Source organism: Salvelinus alpinus, chromosome 10 (assembly GCF_045679555.1).
Source record: "Salvelinus alpinus chromosome 10, SLU_Salpinus.1, whole genome shotgun sequence".
NCBI classification, from domain to species: Eukaryota; Metazoa; Chordata; class Actinopteri; order Salmoniformes; family Salmonidae; genus Salvelinus; species Salvelinus alpinus.
In genome coordinates, this window is record NC_092095.1 from 69,029,769 (window position 1) to 69,054,230 (window position 24,462).

Sequence of the window (24,462 nt, forward strand, 5' to 3'; positions counted from 1 at the left end):
GAGCGGCGGTGTTGAGGACATTAGTCTCCTTGTTTCCATGTCTCCAGACATCTGTCTGACATTTGGAGTATTTGCGTCCTTTGCAAATTTGTGTTTCTGTCTTGACTCTCTCTCTCTCTCTCTCTCTCTCTCTCTCTCTCTCTCTCTCTCTCTCTCTCTCTCTCTCTCTCTCTCTCTCTCTCTCTCTCTCTCTCTCTCTCTCTCTCTCTCTAGGTAAAGGATGTGATGAAGGATGTGATGGCAGGCCTACAGCAGACCAACAGTGAGAAGATTCTGCTTAGCTGGGTGCGCCAGTCCACCAAGGACTATCCCCACGTCAATGTGGTCAACTTCTCCTCCAGCTGGGCCGACGGCCTGGCCTTCAACGCACTCATCCACAGCCACAGGTAGGAGGATACTCCTCCATAACACTCATCCATAACTGGCCTTCAATGCACTCATCCACAGTCACAGGTATCTATAACGCTCATCCACAGGTATCTATAACACTCATCCACCGGTGTCTATACCACTCATCCACAGGTATCTATAACGCTCATCCATAACTGGCCTTCAATGCAATCATCCACAGCCACAGGTGTCTATAACACTCATCCACAGGTATCTATAACACTCATCCATAACTGGCCTTCAATGCACTCATCCACAGCCACAGTTGTCTATAACCCTCATCCATAACTGGCCTTCAATGCACTCATCCACAGCCACAGGTATCTATAACACTCATCCACAGCCACAGGTCAGATGTCAAACCGACAATCATCCATATATCTTATCCCTAGACCTCATCCAAAGCCACAGGTCAGAGACACTCATCCTTAACACTCATCCACAGCCACAGGTCAGAGACACCCATCCTTAACACTCATCCACAGCCACAGGTCAGAGACACTCATCCTTAACACTCATCCACAGCCACAGGTCAGAGACACTCATCCTTAACACTCATCCACAGCCGCAGGTCAGAGACACTCATCCTTAACACTCATCCACAGCCACAGATCAGAGCCACTCATCCATAACACACAGCCACAGGTCAGAGCCACTCATCCTTAACACTCATCGACAGCCACAGGTCAGAGACACTCATCCACAGCCACAGGTCAGAGACACTCATCCTTAACACTCATCCACAGCAACAGGTCAGAGACACTCATCCATAACACTCATCCACAGCCACAGGTCAGAAACACTCATCCTTAACTCTCATCCACAGCCTGTGGGGAATTGTGAATTTGCTCAAGGTGTAGAAAATAAGATAAGTTGAACAACTGCACTATATGAGGTTTAATAGACAGTAGACAGACATATTGGGAGACAGACGCGTTCCTCTGAGAGGTTGGGAACAATCTGCCCCCTTCCACAGGCAAGACATTCATTATATGCTCATACTTATCTCTGCTCTCCAGCTGCCTCCCGAGTGCCTGGGCCCTGGTCAAAACATACTGCCTCCCGAGTGCCTGGGCCCTGGTCAAAACATACTGCCTCCCGAGTGCCTGGGCCCTGGTCAAAACATACTGCCTCCCGATTGCCTGGGCCCTGGTCAAAACATACTGCCTCCCGAGTGCCTGGGCCCTGGTCAAAACATACTGCCTCCCGAGTGCCTGGGCCCTGGTCAAAACATACTGCCTCCCGAGTGCCTGGGCCCTGGTCAAAACATACTGCCTCCAAGTGCCTGGGCCCAGTTCAAAACATACTGCCTCCAGAGTGCCTGGGCCCTGGTCAAAACATACTGCCTCCCGGGTGCCTGGGCCCTGGTCAAAACATACTGCCTCCAAGTGCCTGGGCCCTGTTCAAAACATAAGCCAACTTGCAAGGCCAGAGTGACCTCACTTTAAAGAGCCTATAGCTACATGAAATCCTTCTGCCTTAGGAATGTCACTTAGGGCATTAATGCTGTCTAAGTGCTGTTTTATAGTGAGCCCCATCCTCAGAGAGGGGTCAACCTCTGGTTTAATATGCAGCTAGAATTTTGTGTTTTGATGATATGAGAGACTGGTCTCTCATTCATCATTCTAACGAGGCATAGCAGGTAGCGGGAGAACGGACATCCACCATGTACCAAAACATCCACCATGTACCAAAACATCCACCATGTACCAAAACATCCACCATGTACCAAAACATCCACCATGTACCAAAACATCCACCATGTACCAAAACATCCACCATGTACCAAAACATCCACCATGTACCAAAACATCCACCATGTACCAAAACTCCCCTCCACCGGGGCTAAACTAGGCTACTTCATTTGAATAAATGTGCTGGACAAGGCAAAACGTCCGGAGGCAGTGACCCTGAAGCGAGGTTGTGCAGAGATCAACATAGCATCAGTTGTTGATCATTAAACATCTCATGCATCATGACCTCATAATCATCCTCGTTGTCGTTGGAACTGGAAACGTTTCTCTGCAGTGTTTCAGCTACACGTTTCCTCTCATACATTTACACACCACCGATGTTCTATAAACACCAGGAAGTCCGTTTTTCACGCGATAAAACGGCAACACTGGCTGTCCTTGTACCTTCAGCAGTCTGACATCAGTATTATCAACAGATATGAACGTTGAGTCTACCATTTTAATTTACCGTTTGAACCTTCAACTTAGCACAAACAGACACTGCCAGGACATACAGGGAGAGAGAAATATACAGTATATATCCTGCTAACGTTAACATGAACCTGATTCATCTTACATTTCTACCATTCACTTTTTACAGTAGCCTAACAGTCCCCTGTTTGTCTTTGCCATGCACCGTCCTGAGTGGTATACCAATGACAAATCAGTATCTCAATGTATTTATTTCAAGTCAACATTACTACATATGTTTTCCAGTGTGAAGACCCCCACAATCAACCTGCTACTGTAAATAAACAATATTGGCAATCCCAAATCAATTACGGTCAAGGTTGACCCCCCACTCCCAACACACATTTTTCTGACATCTCTTCATTTACATTACACATGTAACTCATGCCTGTCTCAGTGGGGGGTCCTTGATGATGTCCCGAAGTCAATATCTGGGGGAAGGTCTAATTTTCCCAACCAGACGAGTCTCACCTGACCATCCTTCACTGTCCATTTTGTCTCGTCCATTTTGTCTCGTCCATTTTGTCTCGTCCATTTTTTATCAGCAGACAAGATGTCTCCATGCTGGCTTCACGTGCTCGGTCTCAGGACTCATGCTGCACTCCTGAGAGAAAAGCAGTCAATAGCTTCCACGTACACAAGTTGCTGGCTCGGACTCAGGTCTCAGGTAGAAGTGGTGAGGGACAAGGCCGTAGTGGACACCATTACTTCAACCGGTTAGAAGGAGTGAGGTTCACATTGATCCCGGTTCACTATCCCCATAACCTGGAGAGGAAACAGACCAAAACAACAGTTTAGGAAACAGGAATTTAAGACAAATTACTGTATGACTAATTATTACATTTTCCAATAGTCTTAATACAAGTGTCTAAAACAAATAACAAAACACTTTTGAAACTATTTTGCAAGTTGACTTTTACTTCCCCATCATAGTTGGCGATCTCACCGCAGAGGTAGAGGGTCAGGGAGGTAGAGGGTCAGGGAGGTAGAGGGCCAGGGAGTTACCAGGGAGGTAGAGGGCCAGGGAGGTAGAGGGTCAGGGAGGTAGAGGGTCAGTGAGGTACCAGGGAGGTACCAGGGAGGTAGAGGGTCAGGGAGGTACCAGGGAGGTACCAGGGAGGTAGAGGGCCAGGGAGGTAGAGGGTCAGGGAGGTAGAGGGTCAGTGAGGTACCAGGGAGGTACCAGGGAGGTAGAGGGTCAGGGAGGTAGAGGGTCAGGGAGGTACCAGGAAGGTACCAGGGAGGTAGAGGGCCAGGGAGGTAGAGGGTCATGGAGGTAGAGGGCCAGGGAGGTAGAGGGCCAGGGAGGTAGCGGGTCAGGGAGGTAGAGGGTCAGGGAGGTAGAGGGTCAGGGAGGTAGAGGGCCAAGGAGGTAGAGGGCCAGGGAGGTAGAGGGTCAGGGAGGTAGAGGGTCAGGGAGGTAGAGGATCAGGGAGGTAGAGGGTCAGTGAGTTAGAGGGTCAGGGAGGTACCAGGGAGTTAGAGTGCCAGGGAGGTAGAGGACCAGGGAGTTAGAGGGTCAGGGAGGTAGAGGGTCAGAGAGGTAGAGGGCCAGGGAGGTAGAGGGTCAGGGAGGTACCAGGGAGTTAGAGGGTCATGGAGGTACCAGGGAGGTAGAGGGTCAGGGAGGTAGAGGGTCAGAGAGGTACCAGGGAGGTAGAGGGTCAGGGAGTTAGAGGACCAGGGAGGTAGAGGACCAGGGAGGTAGAGGGTTAGGGAGGTAGAGGGTCAGGGAGTTAGAGGGTCAGGGAGGTAGAGGGTCAGGAAGGTAGAGGGTCAGAGAGGTAGAGGGTCAGAGAGGTAGAGGGTCAGAGAGGTAGAGGGTCAGGGAGTTAGAGGGTCAGTGAGGTAGAGGGTCAGGGAGGTAGAGGGCCAGGGAGTTAGAGTGACCAGGGAGGTAGAGGGTCAGGGAGGTACCAGGGAGTTAGAGGGCCAGGGAGGTAGAGGGCCAGGGAGGTAGAGGGTCAGAGAGGTAGAGGGTCAGAGAGATAGAGGGTCAGGGAGGTAGAGGGTCAGGGAGTTAGAGGGTCAGGGATGTAGAGTGCCAGGGAGGTAGAGGGTCAGGGAGTTAGAGGGTCAGAGAGGTAGAGGTTCAGGGAGTTAGAGGGTTTGGGAGGTTGATGGTCAGGTTGGTAGAGGGTCAGGGAGGTAGATGGAGGTAAATGGTAGATGGAGGTACAGGGAGGTAGATGGAGGTAGATAGAGGTACAGGGAAGTAGATGGAGGTAGATAGAGGTACAGGGAAGTAGATGGAGGTAGATAGAGGTACAGGGAAGTAGATGGAGGTAGATAGAGGTACAGGGAGGTAGATGGAGGTAGATAGAGGTACAGGGAAGTAGATGGAGGTAGATAGAGGTACAGGGAAGTAGATGGAGGTAGATAGAGGTACAGGGAAGTAGATGGAGGTAGATAGAGGTACAGGGAAGTAGATGGAGGTAGATAGAGGTACAGGGAGGTAGATGGGGGTAGATAGAGGTACAGGGAAGTAGATGGAGGTAGATAGAGGTACAGGGAAGCAGATGGAGGTAGATAGAGGTACAGGGAAGTAGATGGAGGTAGATAGAGGTACAGGGAGGTAGATGGAGGTAGATAGAGGTACAGGGAAGCAGATGGAGGTAGATAGAGGTACAGGGAGGTAGATGGAGGTAGATAGAGGTACAGGGAAGCAGATGGAGGTAGATAGAGGTACAGGGAAGCAGATGGAGGTAGATAGAGGTACAGGGAGGTAGATGGAGGTAGATAGAGGTACAGGGAAGTAGATAGAGGTACAGGGAAGTAGATGGAGGTAGATAGAGGTACAGGGAAGCAGATGGAGGTAGATAGAGGTACAGTGAGGTAGATGGAGGTAGATAGAGGTACAGGGAGGTAGATGGAGGTAGATAGAGGTACAGGGAGGTAGATGGAGGTAGATAGAGGTACAGGGAGGTAGATGGAGGTAGATAGAGGTACAGGGAGGTAGATGGAGGTAGATAGAGGTACAGGGAGGTAGATGGAGGTAGATAGAGGTACAGGGAAGTAGATGGAGGTAGATAGAGGTACAGGGAAGTAGATGGAGGTAGATGGAGGTAGATAGAGGTACAGGGAAGTAGATGGAGGTAGATGGAGGTAGATAGAGGTACATGGAAGTAGATGGAGGTACAGGGAAGTAGATGGAGGTAGATGGAGGTACAGGGAAGTAGATGGAGGTAGATAGAGGTACAGGGAAGTAGATGGAGGTAGATGGAGGTACAGGGAGGTAGATGGAGGTGGATGGATAAAACCCTTAGAGAGAGAAACTAAATCAAATCAATACACTCCGTCAGAAACATCTGTATTACTTATTACATTCACCTTTCACCCTCTGGCCTTTCTAGTGAGGCTGATCCGCCTCAGCAGGAAGTCAGGACAGAGGTCAACACAGAGGTTAAAGGTTACAGGAAATAAAAGAAGGGGAAGAACGCTGCTTTGGTTCCTGTGTGTAGATGAACCTCAGCTCTCCCCCTTTCTTCACCTTTACTCAGACTAAATATTTCAAAACGTTCAAAATATCCTTTGTTTCTTAGTCACATTGTTTTTCAGTACAATTCCCATCAGAATTCGGGACAATAGACTTCAGAAAATGTTTATTTGCGTGTCCTTTAAGGTGCCTCCTTTCTCACCCGTGAAGAACCAACTCAAAGCCAATAACAAGTCCACACATAATACATCACCCGCTGTATTACCACCACTAACACATAATACATCACCCACTGTATTTTCACCACTAACACATAATACATCACCCGCTGTATAACCACCACTAACACATAATACATCACCCACTGTATTTTCACCACTAACACATAATACATCACCCGCTGTATAACCACCACTAACACATAATACATCACCCGCTGTATTACCACCACTAACACATAATACATCACCCGCTGTATAACCACCACTAACACATAATACATCACCCGCTGTATTACCACCACTAACACATAATACATCACCCGCTGTATTACCACCACTAACACATAATACATCACCCGCTGTATTACCACCACTAACACATAATACATCACCCGCTGTATTACCACCACTAACACATAATACATCACCCGCTGTATTACCACCACTAACACATAATACATCACCCGCTGTATTACCACCACTAACACATAATACATCACCCGCTGTATTACCACCACTAACACATAATACATCACCCGCTGTATTACCACCACTAACACATAATACATCACCCGCTGTATTACCACCACTAACACATAATACATCACCCGCTGTATTACCACCACTAATACATAATACATCACCCGCTGTATTACCACCACTAACACATAATACATCACCCGCTGTATTACCACCACTAACACATAATACATCACCCGCTGTATTACCACCACTAACACATAATACATCACCCGCTGTATAACCACCACTAACACATAATACATCACCCGCTGTATTACCACCACTAACACATAATACATCACCCGCTGTATTACCACCACTAACACATAATACATCACCCGCTGTATTACCACCACTAACACATAATACATCACCCGCTGTATAACCACCACTAACACATAATACATCACCCGCTGTATTACCACCACTAACACATAATACATCACCCGCTGTATTACCACCACTAACACATAATACATCACCCGCTGTATTACCACCACTAACACATAATACATCACCCGCTGTATTACCACCACTAATACATATTCATCAGTATAGCTGGGTGGGTTGTGTGTGTATGCAGGTGTGTGTGTGGGTAAAACGTAGGGCAAAAACAAACTGATGTCCAGGCCTTACTTCATTGGGCCTTAAGTTCAGGTCCAAAACGCTTCTTAACAGCTTCTACACCCAAGACATACGACTCCTGAAGAGTGCATCAAATGGCCACCCAGACTATTTGCATTGTCGCCCCCCTCTTTACCCTGCTGCTGCTCTCTGTTTATTATCTATGTCACTTTAACTCTACCTACATGTACATATTACCTCAATTACCTCAACTAACGCTGTGTCCCCGCACACTGACTCTGTACCGGTACCTCACTGTTTGTTGCCAAGAGCCTGTCAGTACCAGCGTTAACACTGTAAGGTCTACTATCACCCGCTGTATTACCACCACTAACACTATAAGGTCTACTATCACCCGCTGTATTACGGCGTTCCACTGTACACGTACTACTATCACCCGCTGTATTACCGCCGCTAACACTGTAAGGTCTACTATCACCCGCTGTATTACCACCGCTAACACTGTAAGGTCTACTATCACCCGCTGTATTACGGCGTTCCACTGTACACGTCATACTATCACCCGCTGTATTACCACCACTTACACTGTAAGGTCTACTATCACCCGCTGTATTCACCATCTCACTGTACACGTAATACTATCACCCGCTGTATTACGGCATCTCACTGTACACGTCATACTATCACCCGCTGTATTACGGCACTTCACTAGCACAGGTACTACTATCACCCGTTGTATTACGGCGTTTCACTGTACACGTAATACTATCACCCGCTGTATTACCACCGCTAACACTGTAAGGTCTACTATCACCCGCTGTATTACCACCGCTAACACTGTAAGGTACTACTACACCTGCTGTATTACCACCACTAACACTGTAAGGTACTATTACACCCGCTGTATTACCGCCATTAACACTGTAAGGTACTACTACACCCGCTGTATTACCGCCATTAACACTGTAAGGTCTACTATCACCCGCTGTATTACGGCATTCCACTGTACACGTACTACTATCACCCGCTGTATTACGGCATTCCACTGTACACATAATACATACACCCGCTGTATTACGGCACTTCACTGTACAGGTCATACTATCACCTGTTGTATTACCAGCATTTACACTATAAGGTCTACATACACACTGTTGTATTACAGCATTCCACTGATACATGGTCATCACTACACCTGGGTGGGTTCGTGCGTGTATGCAAAAACATGCTAAGGTCCAGGCCTACACCTCATTGGGCCTACGGCGAGGTCACTGAAACGTCTTCTTAACAGCTGTCTGTACCCAAGACATTTCGACTGCTGAAGAGTGCATCAAATGGCCACCTAGACTGTATTGCATTGTCATCTCCCTCGTTAACGGTGCTATTGCACTCTGTTGTATTCAGCTATGTCACTGTAACGTCTACCTACACCTGTACGTATTACCGCAGTTACCTCAACTGTAACCTGTGTCTACCAAACACTGACTCTGTACTCGGTACCTCACTGTTTGGTCTGCCTACAGCCTGTCAGTATTCAGCGTTTCACTGTAAGGTCTATTACACCTGTTGTATTCAGCATTTCACTGTGAGGTCTACTACACCTGTTGTATTCAGCGTTTCACTGTGAGGTTTACCTACACCTGTTGTATTCAGCGTTTCACTGTGAGGTCTACTACACCTGTTGTATTCAGCATTTCACTGTGAGGTCTACTACACCTGTTGTATTCAGCGTTTCACTGTAAGGTCTACTACACCTGTTGTATTCGGCATTTCACTGTAAGGTCTACTACACCTGTTGTATTCGATGTGACAAATAACAGTTGATTTGGTTTGAATTGGGAGCTCTCTTAACGTCTGTTTTGTGGTTCCTTTATAGAGCTGCAGATCTTCCCTAACTGCTCTCCCAAGGCAGCGTGCCTCAGGAAGCATTTCACAGGGAGAGATACACAATCATTGTTAAACTCATCACAATACTTGGTAGTGGACACCCCATCCTTTCCTGATAGAGATAATCAACATTTCGTTAGTTTTCACTCTGTTAAATCTTAATCAGTCAAGTCAGAGACATTCATCCATAACACTCATTCACAGGTTGCAGGTCAGATGTTAGCCCTCAAAAGTTTTCCTTATTTTATCTGGCTCAGGGCAAGATTGCAAATGTGTGTCTGCCCTCGAGGCAGAGCTGCCCTCAGAACAAGATTCAAGAAGAAAAGCTCTAATCCAATCAGCTCTTCTACTCCTTTACCTGTTGGCATTTAGTCTGGAACAGAGTGCTCTGATTGGCTAGAGGATGTTTAGAGGATGAATCTGATTGGCTCATTCTGTTCCCGCCCCCTGCAGGCCTGAGCTGTTTGATTGGAGCATTGTGGAGAAGCAGAAGAGTGCCATGGAGAGATTGGATCACGCCTTCAGCAAAGCTGAGCAAACCCTGGGCATAGACAGACTGCTGGACGCTGAGGGTAAGATCCCTGACCCCTAACCCTAACCCTGACCCCTAACCCAGACCCTAACCCTGACCCCTAACCCAGACCCTAACACTGACCCCTTACCCAGACCCTAACCCTGACCCCTAACCCAGACCCTAACACTGACCCCTAACCCTAACCCAGACCCTAACACTGACCCCTAACCCAGACCCTAACACTGACCCCTAACCAAGACCCTTACACTGACCCCTAGCGCGGACCCTAACACTGACCCCTAACCAAGACCCTTACACTGACCCCTAACCCTAACCCAGACCCTAACACTGACCCCTAACCCAGACCCTAACACTGACCCCTAACCCAGACCCTTACACTGACCCCTAGCCCAGACCCTAACCCTGACCCCTAACCCAGACCCTGACCCCTAACCCTGACCCTAACCCAGACCCTAACACTGACCCCTAACCCAGACCCTAACACTGACCCCTAACCAAGACCCTTACACTGACCCCTAGCCCGGACCCTAACACTGACCCCTAACCCTGACCCCTAACTACTTTGTAACAAAAGTATCCACCTCACACACATGGTTATGGGTTTAACAAAAGAAGACACCTGTATCATGTCACATATAGAGTTGAAATGTGTTACATTTTGAGTTTTCATCCCAATATTACACTTCATATACATCACAGAAGACTGCAATATAACCAAGGTGTTTGACATAGAAACCCATGAGGCCACATGAGGGGATGTGGTCATTTGACCACGGGAAAGGATACACATGGTATGTTTGGGCTACAGAACGTAGGATCATCTAACGAGGGCTGAGTTAGAGCTGTGTTTGTGAGAAAAAAGTCTGTTGAGTCAGACTGGTTTGAGCTACAAACTATTAAAGCTATCCCTGAACAGCTGAGACTCTCAGGAACATGCACATGTGACATGTTTAGGTCTATGACCTCACAAGCTACAGTAGAGTCGTTAGAAGGTAAGGTTCTTCCACATAGCAAATCATAGGATCATAGAGTCTATAACACTGTAATAAGCTCACATAGTTGCTGTCACAAACTCCACACAGTTGTCACTGACTAGTTGGATATTCATTTCCCCAGTGAGCAAACCATTTCTGTACTTACAGCATTCATATCAATTCATTTAGATCAGGTTTTTGCTTTGGCGGACCTTATTTCTTGTATTGACATTTGTCAATAAAACTCATGAATACAACTGTTTATGTCAAGTAGTTTTGTGTTCTACTCGTAGCCCTGGTTGTCCTGAATATAAACTGTTGAAACACTTCATTGTGAGGATAAATATCAGGGCTGAAAGTCAGATCAATGAGAAGCTGATTTTTACTGGGGCCTCGGGACTGATAGGGTTAATAAACAGCACTGTGTTGGTGTGTAAACAGGCCTCGGGACTGATAGTGTTAATAAACAGCACTGTGTTGGTGTGTAAACAGGCCTCGGGACTGATAGGGTTAATAAACAGCACTGTGTTGGTGTGTAAACAGGCCTCGGGACTGATAGTGTTAATAAACAGCACTGTGTTGGTGTGTAAACAGGCCTCGGGACTGATAGTGTTAATAAACAGCACTGTGTTGGTGTGTAAACAGGCCTCGGGACTGATAGTGTTAATAAACAGCACTGTGTTGGTGTGTAAACAGGCCTCGGGACTGATAGTGTTAATAAACAGCACTGTGTTGGTGTGTAAACAGGCCTCGGGACTGATAGTGTTAATAAACAGCACTGTGTTGGTGTGTAAACAGGCCTCGAGACTGATAGTGTTAATAAACAGCACTGTGTTGGTGTGTAAACAGGCCTCGGGACTGATAGTGTTAATAAACAGCACTGTGTTGGTGTGTAAACAGGCCTAAGCAGGACATGACTGAGCATGGTGTTGTTGAGCATGGTGTTGTTGAGCATGGTGTTGTTGAGGATGATGTTAGGTCCATGGTACCACAGTGTATTGTGCACTGTGGCAGAGTCCCATGGTCCAGTATGGATTAGTATTCAGTGGACAGATTGTCATCTGCCACGTCCTAATCAATGATGACACTGGTGTCATGCTCTCATTGAGACGTTAAATAGTCCCAATCACAGAGCGCTAACTACAAACCAATGGAATATGGTGGAGCAGAATGCTGATTGGCTACGGCCTAGTAGATTCTGGTCACCTTGGCGATGAGAAGAGATAATCTGGGAGATATGAATTGCATTAATAACTGGTCTTATTGAAGATGTTATGACTGGTGATGTCATTGTTATGTCTTGCCCAGTCATGTTATGATTGGTGATGTCATTGTTATGTCTTGCCCAGTCATGTTATGATTGGTGATGTCATTGTTATGTCTTGCCCAGTCATGTTAAGACTGGTGATGTCATTGTTATGTCTTGCCCAGTCATGCTATGATTGGTGATGTCATTGTTCCAATATAGTGGAAACACTGTCTTCTTATTTCTAGTTGATATAACTGTTGAGTGATACATCATCCTATATCATCCCACTTCTAGGAATCTAGGTGATATATTTGTCCCATGTGGTCATGTGATATACAGTATGTTGCTTCTGTTAGCTGTGTGAAATATATCAATCCTCCTCCTCCTGCGTGGCTATTGGATATAGCCCACCCTAGTTTTTATGTATTCACTATTATTCTACGATGGAGAAAATAGTATAAACAAAGAAAAACCCTTGAATGAGTAGGTGTGTCCGAACTTTTCACTGGTACTGTATATCTGGGGAAGGGTATACAACTATTTCTAGAGTGTTGAAAGTTTCCAAGAGAAAAGGTTGATGAAGCTAGGGGCACAAAGACAGACAGACAGACAGCCAGACAGACAGACAGATAGACAGACAGACAGACAGACAGACAGACAGACAGACAGACAGACAGACAGACAGACAGACAGACAGACAGACAGACAGACAGACAGACAGACAGACAGACAGACAGACAGACAGACAGACAGACAGACAGACAGAGAGGTGGTGAGTGTAGGGACACGGAGAGAGAGAGAGAGGTGGTGAGTGTAGGAACATGGAGAGAGAGAGAGAGAGGTGGTGAGTGTAGGGACACGGAGAGAGAGAGAAAGAGGTGGTGAGTGTAGGGACACGGAGAGAGAGAGAGAGAGAGGGAGAGTGGGGAGTGTAGGGATACGGAGAGAGAGGGAGAGAGAGAGAGAGGTGGTGAGTGTAGGGACACGGAGAGAGAGAGAGAGAGGTGATGAGTGTAGGGACACGGAAAGAGAGTGAGAGAGAGAGAGAGAGAGGTGGTGAGTGTAGGGACACGGAGAGAGAGAGAGAGGTGGTGAGTGTAGGGACACGGAGAGAGAGAGAGAGGTGGTGAGTGTAGGGACACGGAGAGAGAGAGAGAGGTGGTGAGTGTAGGGACATGGAGAGAGAGAGAGAGGTGGTGAGTGTAGGGACACAGAGAGAGAGAGAGAGGTGGTGAGTGTAGGGACATGGAGAGAGAGAGAGAGAGAGAGGTGGTGAGTGTAGGGACACGGAGAGAGAGAGAGAAAGGTGGTGAGTGTAGGGACACGGAGAGAGAGAGAGAGGTGGTGAGTGTAGGGACACGGAGAGAGAGAGAGAGGTGGTGAGTGTAGGGACATGGAGAGAGAGAGAGCATGCGTGCGTGCGTGCGTGCGTGCGTGCGTGCGTGCGTGCGTGCGTGCGTGCGTGCGTCCGTGCGTGCGTGTGTGTGTGTTATACATGTATATTGCTCTGGTGGCAGTGTGTGTGATATGTGATGTTCTCAATGTAATCTGTCTCTGTCAGTTATTATCAGGGAGACAGATCTGTAGGGTTACAGTCAGGGATGCACACTGCCCTCACTACATCCTCGTTTGTCCTCAGAGACACAGAGGTAGAGAGACAGAGAGAGACAGAGAGACAGAGACAGAGAGGGAAAGAGGGAGAGAGAGAGGGAAAGAGAGACAGATGGAAAGAGAGAGAGAGACAGAGAGGGAAAGAGAGAATTGCGGAACATTTCAAGAACTTCGAACGTTTCTTCAAGGGCAGTTACAAAAACCATCAAGCGCTATGATGAAACTGGCTCTCATGAAGACCGCCACAGGAAAGGAAGACCCAGAGTTCCCTCTGCTGCAGAGGACAAGTTCATTAGAGTTAACTGCACCTCAGATTGCAGAGTTCAAGTAACAGACGCATCTCAACATCAACTGTTCAGAGGAGACTGCGTGAATCAGGCCTTCATGGTCAAATTGCTGAAAAGAAACCACTACTAAAGGACACCAATAATAAGAAGAGACTTGCTTGGGCCAAGAAACATGAGCAATGGACATTAGACTGGTGGAAATCTGTCGTTTGGTCTGATGAGTCAAAATTTGAGATTTTTGTTTCCAACCGCTGTGTCTTTGTGAGACGCAGAGTAGGTGAACGGATGATCTCCGTATGTGTGGTTCCCACCATGAAGCATGGAGGAGGAGGTGTGATGGTGTGGGGGTGCTTTGCTGGTGACACTGTCAGTGATTTATTTAGAATCCAAGGCACTCTTTACCAGCATGGCTACCACAGCATTCTGCAGCAATACACCATCCCATCTGGTTTGCGCTTAGTGGGACTATCAGTTGTTTTTCAACAGGACAATGACCCAACACACCTCCAGGCTGTGTAAGGGCTATTTCACCAAGAAGGAGAGGGATGGAGTGCTGCATCAGATGACCTGTCCTCCACAATCACCCGACCTCAACCCAATTGAGATGGTTTGGGATGAGTTGGATCGCAGAGTGGAGAAAAGCAGCCAACAAGTGCTCAGCATATGTGGGAACTCCTTCAAGACTGTTGGAAAACCATTCCAGGTGAAGCTGGTTGAGAGAATGCAAAGAGTACAAAGGGTGGCTACTTTGAAGAATCTAAAATCTAAAATATATTTTGATTTGTTTAACACTTTTTTTGGTTACTACCTGATTCCATATGTGTTATTTCATAGTTTTTATGTATGCACTATTATTCTACGATGGAGAAAATAGTATAAACAAAGAAAAACCCTTGAATGAGTAGGTGTGTCCGAACTTTTCACTGGTACTGTATATCTGGGGAAGGGTATACAACTATTTCTAGAGTGTTGAAAGTTTCCAAGAGAAAAGGTTGATGAAGCTAGGGGCACAGAGACAGACAGACAGACAGACAGACAGACAGACAGACAGACAGACAGACAGACAGACAGACAGACAGACAGACAGAGAGGTGGTGAGTGTAGGGACACGGAGAGAGAGAGAGAGGTGGTGAGTGTAGGAACATGGAGAGAGAGAGAGAGAGGTGGTGAGTGTAGGGACATGGAGAGAGAGAGAGGTGGTGAGTGTAGGGACACGGAGAGAGAGAGAAAGAGGTGGTGAGTGTAGGGACACGGAGAGAGAGAGAGAGGTGGTGAGTGTAGGGACACGGAGAGAGAGGGAGAGAGAGAGAGAGGTGGTGAGTGTAGGGACACGGAGAGAGAGAGAGAGAGAGAGGTGATGAGTGTAGGGACACGGAGAGAGAGTGAGAGAGAGAGAGAGGTGGTGAGTGTAGGGACACGGAGAGAGAGAGAGGTGGTGAGTGTAGGGACACGGAGAGAGAGAGAGAGGTGGTGAGTGTAGGGACACGGAGAGAGAGAGAGAGGTGGTGAGTGTAGGGACATGGAGAGAGAGAGAGAGAGAGAGAGGTGGTGAGTGTAGGGACACGGAGAGAGAGAGAGAGGTGGTGAGTGTAGGGACATGGAGAGAGAGAGAGAGAGAGAGAGAGAGAGGTGGTGAGTGTAGGGACACGGAGAGAGAGAGAGAGGTGGTGAGTGTAGGGACACGGAGAGAGAGAGAGAGGTGGTGAGTGTAGGGACATGGAGAGAGAGAGAGAGAGGTAGTGAGTGTAGGGACATGGAGAGAGAGAGAGAGAGGTGGTGAGTGTAGGAACAAGGAGAGAGAGAGAGAGAGAGGTGATGAGTGTAGGGACACGGAGAGAGAGTGAGAGAGAGAGAGAGAGAGGTGGTGAGTGTAGGGACACGGAGAGAGAGAGAGAGGTGGTGAGTGTAGGGACACGGAGAGAGAGAGAGAGAGAGAGGTGGTGAGTGTAGGGACACGGAGAGAGAGAGAGAGAGAGAGAGAGAGAGAGATGGTGAGTGTAGGGACATGGAGAGAGAGAGAGAGGTGGTGAGTGTAGGAACACGGAGAGAGAGAGAGCGGTGGTGAGTGTAGGGACACGGAGAGAGAGAGAGAGAGAGAGGTGGTGAGTGTAGGGACACGGAGAGAGAGAGAGAGAGAGGTGGTGAGTGTAGGGACACGGAGAGAGAGAGAGGGAGAGAGAGAGGTGGTGAGTGTAGGGACACGGAGCGAGAGAGAGAGAGAGAGAGAGAGAGAGTGGTGGTGAGTGTAGGGACATGGAGCGAGAGAGAGAGAGAGAGAGAGGTGGTGAGAGTAGGGACACGGAGAGAGAGAGAGAGAGGTGGTGAGAGTAGGGACACAGAGAGAGAGAGAAAGGGTTGATGAGGCTAGGGGCTGAGGGATGTTGTGGTGATGTCTGTCTGTCTACTGAACAGACTGAATCAGCACAGAGCCAGTTGGAGCTGCAGCTGTGGCCTTCATTAACATGGCTAGCTACCTCACACTCCGATGGGAGACTATAAAGACAAGTGTGCATCCTAAATATGGCCCTGGTCAAAAGTAGTGCACTATATAGGGAATAGGACCCTGGTCTAAAGTAGTGTACTATATAGGGAATAGGGCCCTGGTCTAAAGTAGTGCACAATATAGGGAATAGGGCCCTGGTCTAAAGTAGTGCACAATATAGGGAATAGGGTATTAGTTGGGCTATGTCCTAAATGGCACCCTATTCCCTGTGTTGTGCACTACTTTTGACCAGGACCCACATATGGACTCACCCAAAAGTAGTTGACTATATTTGGAGTAAAGGGCAGTTTCAGACCCCTTGTGTGATTCTGCCAAATAAAGAAGCCTCACCATCAACTGAACTGCACTCTGTCTCCGTTTACCAACCGCTTATCTTCCCTCTGGGCTCAACACACCACCCTGCCATCCATCAGTTTCTATGGTTTCCATTATTCTGTTCTCCAGCTACCTCTGTGTGATGGATTAGGCGAGGGGGGGTTGAGTCTCTTCAAAGTTCCACTGAAGCCTTTAATTCCAGTGTTTTCAGATCGTGTGGGTGGACTATTTTTTGGCAAAGCGCTCCAGGCGTCTCAAGTGGAAAATAGTTCAACTTTTGTGCAGTAACAGTGCTGGGAAAACAGGCGGTGTGATCGATGACTCTGGCATCAATTACTCTGCTCTTTATTAACTGCTCTGCCATCCATTACAGTGGCTGGTGGATACGGTCTTAATGAAGGCAGATGTGGCTGCAGTCTAGCAGCATGTCAGCCAGCTACAACTCCATTCTATTGCAATGATGTGTCCCTCTGAACGTCATCATGACGAGAGAGGAAGGGAGGATGAGAGGGAGAGAGATAGAGGATGAGAAGGAGTGAGATAGAGGATGAGAGGGAGAGAGATAGAGGATGAGAAGGAGAGGTAGAGAGGGAGTGAGATAGAGGATGAGAGGTAGAGAGGGAGTGAGATAGAGGATGAGAAGGAGAGGTAGAGAGGGAGTGAGATAGAGGTAGAGAGGCAGTGAGTTAGAGGATGAGAGGGAGAAGTAGAGGATGAGAGGGAGAGGTAGAGGATGAGAGGTAGAGAGAGGTAGAGGATGAGAGGTAGAGAGAGGGAGAGGATGAGAGGTAGAGAGAGGGAGAGGTAGAGGATGAGAGGTAGAGAGAGGTAGAGGTAGAGGATGAGAGGTAGAGAGAGGTAGAGGTAGAGGATGAGAGGTAGAGGTAGAGGATGAGAGATAGAGGTAGAGGATGAGAGGGGGATATAGAGAGGAAGTGAGGGAGAGAGCATGAGAGGAAGATTAAGAGAGGGAGAAGAAGAGATTATTAGAATGAGCTAGAGGAAGAGAGGATTAGAGAGAGGTAGAGGTGGACAAGAGAGGTACTGTAGAGACAGAGAGAGAGGATGAGGTAGAGAGAGAGGTGGAGAAGAGAGGTACTGTATAGAGGGAGAGAGAGGAGGAGGTAGAGAGAGAGGTGGAGAAGAGAGGTACTGTAGAGACAGAGAGAGAGGAGGAGGAGGTAGAGAGAGAGGTGGAGAAGAGAGGTACTGTATAGAGGGAGAGAGATGAGGAGGTAGAGAGAGAGGTGGAGAAGAGAGGTACTGTAGAGACAGAGAGAGGAGGTAGAGAGAGAGGTGGAGAAGAGAGGTACTGTATAGAGGGAGAGAGAGGAGGAGGTAGAGAGAGAGGTGGAGAAGAGAGGTACTGTAGAGACAGAGAGAGAGGAGGAGGTAGAGAGAGAGGTGGAGAAGAGAGGTACTGTAGAGACGGAGAGAGAGGAGGAGGTAGAGAGAGAGGTGGAGAAGAGAGACAGAGAGAGAGGAGGAGGTAGAGAGAGAGGTGGAGAAGAGAGGTACTGTATAGAGGGAGAGAGAGGAGGAGGTAGAGAGAGAGGTGGAGAAGAGAGGTACTGTAGAGACAGAGAGAGAGGACGAGGTAGAGAGAGAACGAGGGAAAGAGAGGAAGCAGTGCCATGTCTGTGATGAGAGAGAGAACGAGGGAAAGAGAGGAAGCAGTGCCATGTCTGTGATGAGAGAGAGAACGAGGGAAAGAGAGGAAGCAGTGCCATGTCTGTGATGAGAGAGAGGACGAGGGAAAGAGAGGAAGCAGTGCCATGTCTGTGATGAGAGAGAGAACGAGGGAAAGAGAGGAAGCAGTGCCATGTCTGTGATGAGAGAGAGAACGAGGGAAAGAGAGGAAGCAGTGCCATGTCTGTGATGATTGTGTCGATGTGATTGAGTCTCATCAGCAGTAATGAGATATCAAATGGTTCCTGTCGGCCAGGTTATTAGCAGGCTGAATGAGGCAATAAACACAGAGGTATAAATAGACCATGGAGCATCTTATACAGAATACAGACAGGATTCAGACAGGATTCAGACAGACTACAGACAGAATACAGACACACATTGCTGCTGCAGGCAGGGACATAAACCCTCTCATACCAGTACATTAAAACCTATGTGTGTTCTCATATAGAGATAGATGTAGAGGTGAGAGACAGAGAGAGTAGGAGAAAGAGAGGGAGTAGGAGAAAGAGAGAGATTAGGAGAACGAGAGAGAGAGAGTAGGAGAAAGAGATAGAGAGAGTAGGAGAACGAGAGAGGGAGTAGGAGAAAGAGAGAGAGAGAGTAGGAGAAAGAGAGAGGGAGAGTAGGAGAAAGAGATAGAGAGAGTAGGAGAAAGAGAGAGGGAGTAGGAGAAAGAGAGAGAGAGAGTAGGAGAAAGAGAGAGTAGGAGAACGAGAGAGAGTGGGAGAACGAGAGAGTAGGAGAACGAGAGAGAGTAGGAGAAAGAGAGAGAGTAGGAGAAAGAGAGAGAGAGAGTAGGAGAAAGAGAGAGCAGGAGAACGAGAGAGTAGGAGAAAGAGAGAGAGAGAGAGAGTAGGAGAAAGAGAGAGAGAGAGTAGGAGAAAGAGAGATAGTAGGAGAAAGAGAGAGCAGGAGAACGAGAGAGTAGGAGAAAGAGAGAGAGAGAGAGTAGGAGAAAGAGAGAGAGAGAGTAGGAGAAAGAGAGAGAGAGAGTAGGAGAAAGAGAGATAGTAGGAGAAAGAGAGAGCAGGAGAACGAGAGAGTAGGAGAAAGAGAGAGAGAGAGTAGGAGAAAGAGAGAGAGAGAGTAGGAGAAAGAGAGAGAGAGAGTAGGAGAAAGAGAGAGAGAGAGTAGGAGAAATAATGCATGCAGATGAGACTTAGGCCGATACCCGTTAATTATCAAAATCCAGAAAAGAGCCGTTAAATTCTACAACCACCTAAAAGAAAGCGATTCCCAAACCTTCCATAACAAAGCCATCACCTACAGAGAGATGAACCTGGAGAAGAGTCCCCTAAGCAAGCTGGTCCTAGGGCTCTGTTCACAAACACAAACAGACCCCACACAGCCCCAGGACACCAACACAATTAGACCCAACCAAATCATGAGAAAACAAAAAGATAATTACTTGACACATTGGAAAGAATTAACAAAAAAACTGAGCAAACTAGAATGCTATTTGGCCCAAAACAGAGAGTACACAGTCGCAGAATACCTGACCACTGTGACTGAACCAAAATTAAGGAAAGCTTTGACTATGTACAGACTCAGTGAGCATAGCCTTGCTATTGAGAAAGGCCGCCGTAGGCAGACCTGGCTCTCAATAGAAGACAGGATATGTGCACACTGCCCACAAAATGAGGTGGAAACTGAGCTGCACTTCCTAACCTCCTGCCCAATGTATGACCATATTAGAGACACATATTTCCCTCAGATTACACAGATCCACAAAGAATTCGATAAACTCCCATATCTACTGGGTGAAATACCACAGTGTGACATCACAGCAGCAAGATTTGTGACCTGTTGCCACAAGAAAAGGGCAACCAGTGAAGAACAAACACCATTGTAAATACAACCCATATTTATGATTATTTATTTTCCCTTTTGTACTTTAACCATTTGTACATTGTTACAACACTGTATATAGACATAATATGACATTTGAAATGTCTTTATTCTTTTGGAACTTCTATGAGTGTAATGTTTACTGTTCATTTTATTGTTTATTTCAGTTTTGTATAATATCTACCTCACTTGCTTTGGCAATGTTAACATATATTTCCCATACCAATAAAGCCCCTTGAATTAAATTGAATTGAGAGAGAGAGCAGGAGAAAGAGAGAGAGAGAGAGAGAGAAAGAGAGAGAAGGGTGGAAAATAAAAGGTGGATCCATACCAAACAGACACTGCTGCTGCAGGACATGTCACTCAGACCGACCCAGACATGAACCCTCTTATAGATAAAGAACATGGACACTTCCAGAGAGCTTATGAGAGATGATAATGTTGTAAACCTTATGAGAGATGATAATGTTGTAAATCTTATGAGAGATGATAATGTTGTAAACCTTATGAGAGATGATAATGTTGTAAATCTTATGAGAGATGATAATGTTGTAAACCTTATGAGAGATGATAATGTTGTAAACCTTATGAGAGATGATAATGTTGTAAATCTTATGAGAGATGATAATGTTGTAAACCTTATGAGAGATGATAATGTTGTAAACCTTATGAGAGATGATAATGCTGTAAACCTTATGAGAGATGATAATGCTGTAAACCTTAGGAGAGATGATAATGCTGTAAACCTTATGATAGATGATAATGCTGTAAACCTTAGGAGAGATGATAATGCTGTAAACCGTATGAGAGATGGTAATGCTGTAAACTTTATGATAGATGATAATGTTGTAAACCTTATGAGAGATGATAATGCTGTAAACCTTATGAGAGATGATAATGTTGTAAATCTTATGAGAGATGATAATGTTGTAAACCTTATGAGAGATGATAATGTTGTAAACCTTATGAGAGATGATAATGCTGTAAACCTTATGAGAGATGATAATGCTGTAAACCTTAGGAGAGATGATAATGCTGTAAACCTTATGATAGATGATAATGCTGTAAACCTTAGGAGAGATGATAATGCTGTAAACCGTATGAGAGATGGTAATGCTGTAAACTTTATGATAGATGATAATGTTGTAAACCTTATGAGAGATGATAATGCTGTAAACCTTATGAGAGATGATAATGTTATAAACATTATAAGAGATGATAATGCTGTAAACCTTATGAAAGATGATAATGCTGTAAACCTTACGAGAGACGATAATGCTGTAAACCTTATGAGAGATGATAATGATGTATACCTTACGAGAGATGGTAATGATGTAAACCTTATGACATGATAATGCTGTAAACCCTTTGAGAGATGATAATGATGTAAACCCCATGATAGATGATAATGCTGTATACCTCTAATGGTTCATATCCTCCAGGATTTTATAGGACGTGTCACCGATGATATGTCTCACTCGCTGCGTCCCAAATAGAACCCTATTCCCTATATAGTGCACTACTTTAGACCAGAGCTCTATGATCCCTATAGTGCTCTGTAAAGGGAATAGGGTTCCATATGGGATGCAGAACTGTCTGGTTTCTTCTTTGATGAATCATAGATGTTAACCCTGCTGAACCTACAGGAACCTTTAAACACACATTACTGTCTTCTACACTCCTTCACTGCACTCCTCTCTCTTCTCAGAGGGTTGTATTGTCTAGTGGTCAGTGGTACTGAGTCGAACCTCTCTCTCTCTTTTTCCATCCATTCTCCTCTCTCTCTCCTATATTCTTTCTCTGTCTCACTCTCTTTGTCTCTCTCCTCTCCTCTCCTCTCTCTCTCTGTCTCTCTCCTCTCTCTCTCCCTCTCCTCTCTCTCTCTCTCTCTCTCCCTCTCTCTCTCCTCTCTCTCTCTCTCTCTCTCTATCCCCCCTCACCCTCGTCTTCCCTCTCTGTCTCCCTCTCCCTCTCCTCTCTCTCTCCCTCTCTCTCTCTCTCTCCCTCTCTCTCTCTCTCTCCCTCTCTCTCTCTCTCCTCTCTCTCTCTCCCCTCACCCTCGTCTTCCCTCTCTGTCTCCCTCTCCCTCCCCCCTCTCTCATTCTCTCCCTCCCCTCTCCCCCTCTAGATGTGGCGGTGCTGCACCCTGATAAGAAGTCAGTCATCATGTACATAACGTCTCTGTTCCAAGTGCTGCCTCAGGGCGTAACCATGGAGGCCATCCAGGAAGTAGAGACTCTGCCTCGGACCATCGTCAAGCAGGAGGAACACTTCACCATCCAGACCCAACAACGCTACTCCCAACAGGTACACACACACACACACACACACACACACACACACACACACACACACAGGTACACACACACACATACACACACAAACACACACACACACACACACGAACACACACACACACACACACACACACACACACACACACACACACACACACACACACACACACACACACACACACACACACACACACAGGTAGACACACACACACTCACACACAGGTACACACACACACACACACAGGTACACACACACACACACAGGTAGACACACACACACACACACAGGTAGACACACACACACGGGTAGACACACACACACACACACACACACACACACACACACACACACACACACACACACACACACACACACACACACACACACACACACACACACACACACACACACACACACACACACACACACACACACACTAATTCATCAACATACACCACAGAAACCAAATCAAGTCATTTTTATTCTGGAGCCAGTCGCTCACTCTCATGTCATCCTGGTATCACAGTCATTTCCCTCCAATTTCATCTACATTTTCTTTGTTTATGTACCACCGTATCAGTCTTCATGTTGATGACTCCAATGACATTGTTACCGTGGTAAAGTCAAGGACGTCACCACGGTAGAATGGCATTTTATTACCATAGTAACACGCCATCGTCACCATGACTAAGATGACTCTATCGCCATGGTTAAGATGGCATATATATACTGTATAGTGCACTACTTTTGACCAGGGCTTATAGTGCTAGGGTCTAAAGTAGTGCACTACATAGGGAATAGGGTGCAGGCTGTCTGTATCTCTATATGTTACTCTGGCGTTTTCATAATGGTAAGATGGCATTTCTTTCCCAAGGTCCCCTGGGGCAGCATGCCTTCTCTTCTCTCTTCTCTCTGCCGCCATGCAAACCGAAGCAGAAGAAATCACTAGGCGTTAGCAGCTGGAACAGCTGGGACTTTCAATCAGAGTTGTTGACTGTTTTATTGTTTCTGTTCCCTGTGGGTATTTCTCTCTGGTTCAGCTGTTGTGTTGTGACATGATGTTGTCTGTTCTACTGGGTCTCTGGGTCTGTCAGCTCTGGTCTCAGTCTGCCCTCCAGCTAGTTCACTATGTGTTCAGAGTCACGTCCCAAATGGCACCCGTTTTCCTCCCTGGTTCTGTGATTACGATCTTGTCTCATCCCTGCGACTCCCCAACGTGGCTCGGGAGAGGCGAAGGTCGATTCATGCGTCATCCGAAACATGACCCACCAAGCCACGCTTCTTAACACAACGCCCACTTAACTCGGAAGCCAGCTGCACCAATGTGTCAGAGGAAACACCGTTCAACATGACGACCGAAATCAGCCTGCAGGCGCCCGGCCCACCACAAGGAGTCGCTAGAGTGCGATGAGCCATGTAAAGCCCCCTTGGCCAAACTCTCCCTTAACCCGGACGACGCTGGCCAATTATGCGCTGCCCTATGGGACTCCCGATCACAGCCGGTAATGACACAGCCTGGGATCGAACCCCAGGCTGCAGTGACGCCGTAACACTGTGAACAATGCATTGCTGACCAGGAACTCTGGAGTGAAGGGTCTCTGGCCTCCCAGGGCCTCTGGAGTGAAGGGTCTTGGGCCTCCCAGGGCCTCTGGAGTGAAGGGTCTTGGGCCTCCCAGGGCCTCTGGGGTGAAGGGTCTTGGCCTCCCAGGGCCTCTGGAGTGAAGGGTCTTGGCCTCCCAGGGCCTCTGGAGTGAAGGGTCTCGGGCCTCCCAGGGCCTCTGGGGTGAAGGGTCTTGGGCCTCCCAGGGCCTCTGGGGTGAAGGGTCTTGGCCTCCCAGGGCCTCTGGAGTGAAGGGTCTCGGGCCTCCCAGGGCCTCTGGGGTGAAGGGTCTCGGGCCTCTGGAG

At 47.2% G+C, this 24,462-nt stretch overlaps 1 protein-coding gene across 1 annotated transcript in view; it reads left to right on the forward strand.

The window, feature by feature from the left end:
- The window catches only part of dmd (dystrophin), a 290,129-nt gene that overhangs the window by 53,859 nt on the left and 211,808 nt on the right, over positions 1-24,462 (forward strand). The window contains exons 5-7 of the mRNA XM_071330767.1: positions 214-386; positions 9,699-9,817; positions 22,388-22,566. Coding sequence (XP_071186868.1) covers positions 226-386; positions 9,699-9,817; positions 22,388-22,566 — 459 coding nt within the window. The 5' untranslated portion in view covers positions 214-225. The remainder of the gene's footprint in view (positions 1-213; positions 387-9,698; positions 9,818-22,387; positions 22,567-24,462) is intronic.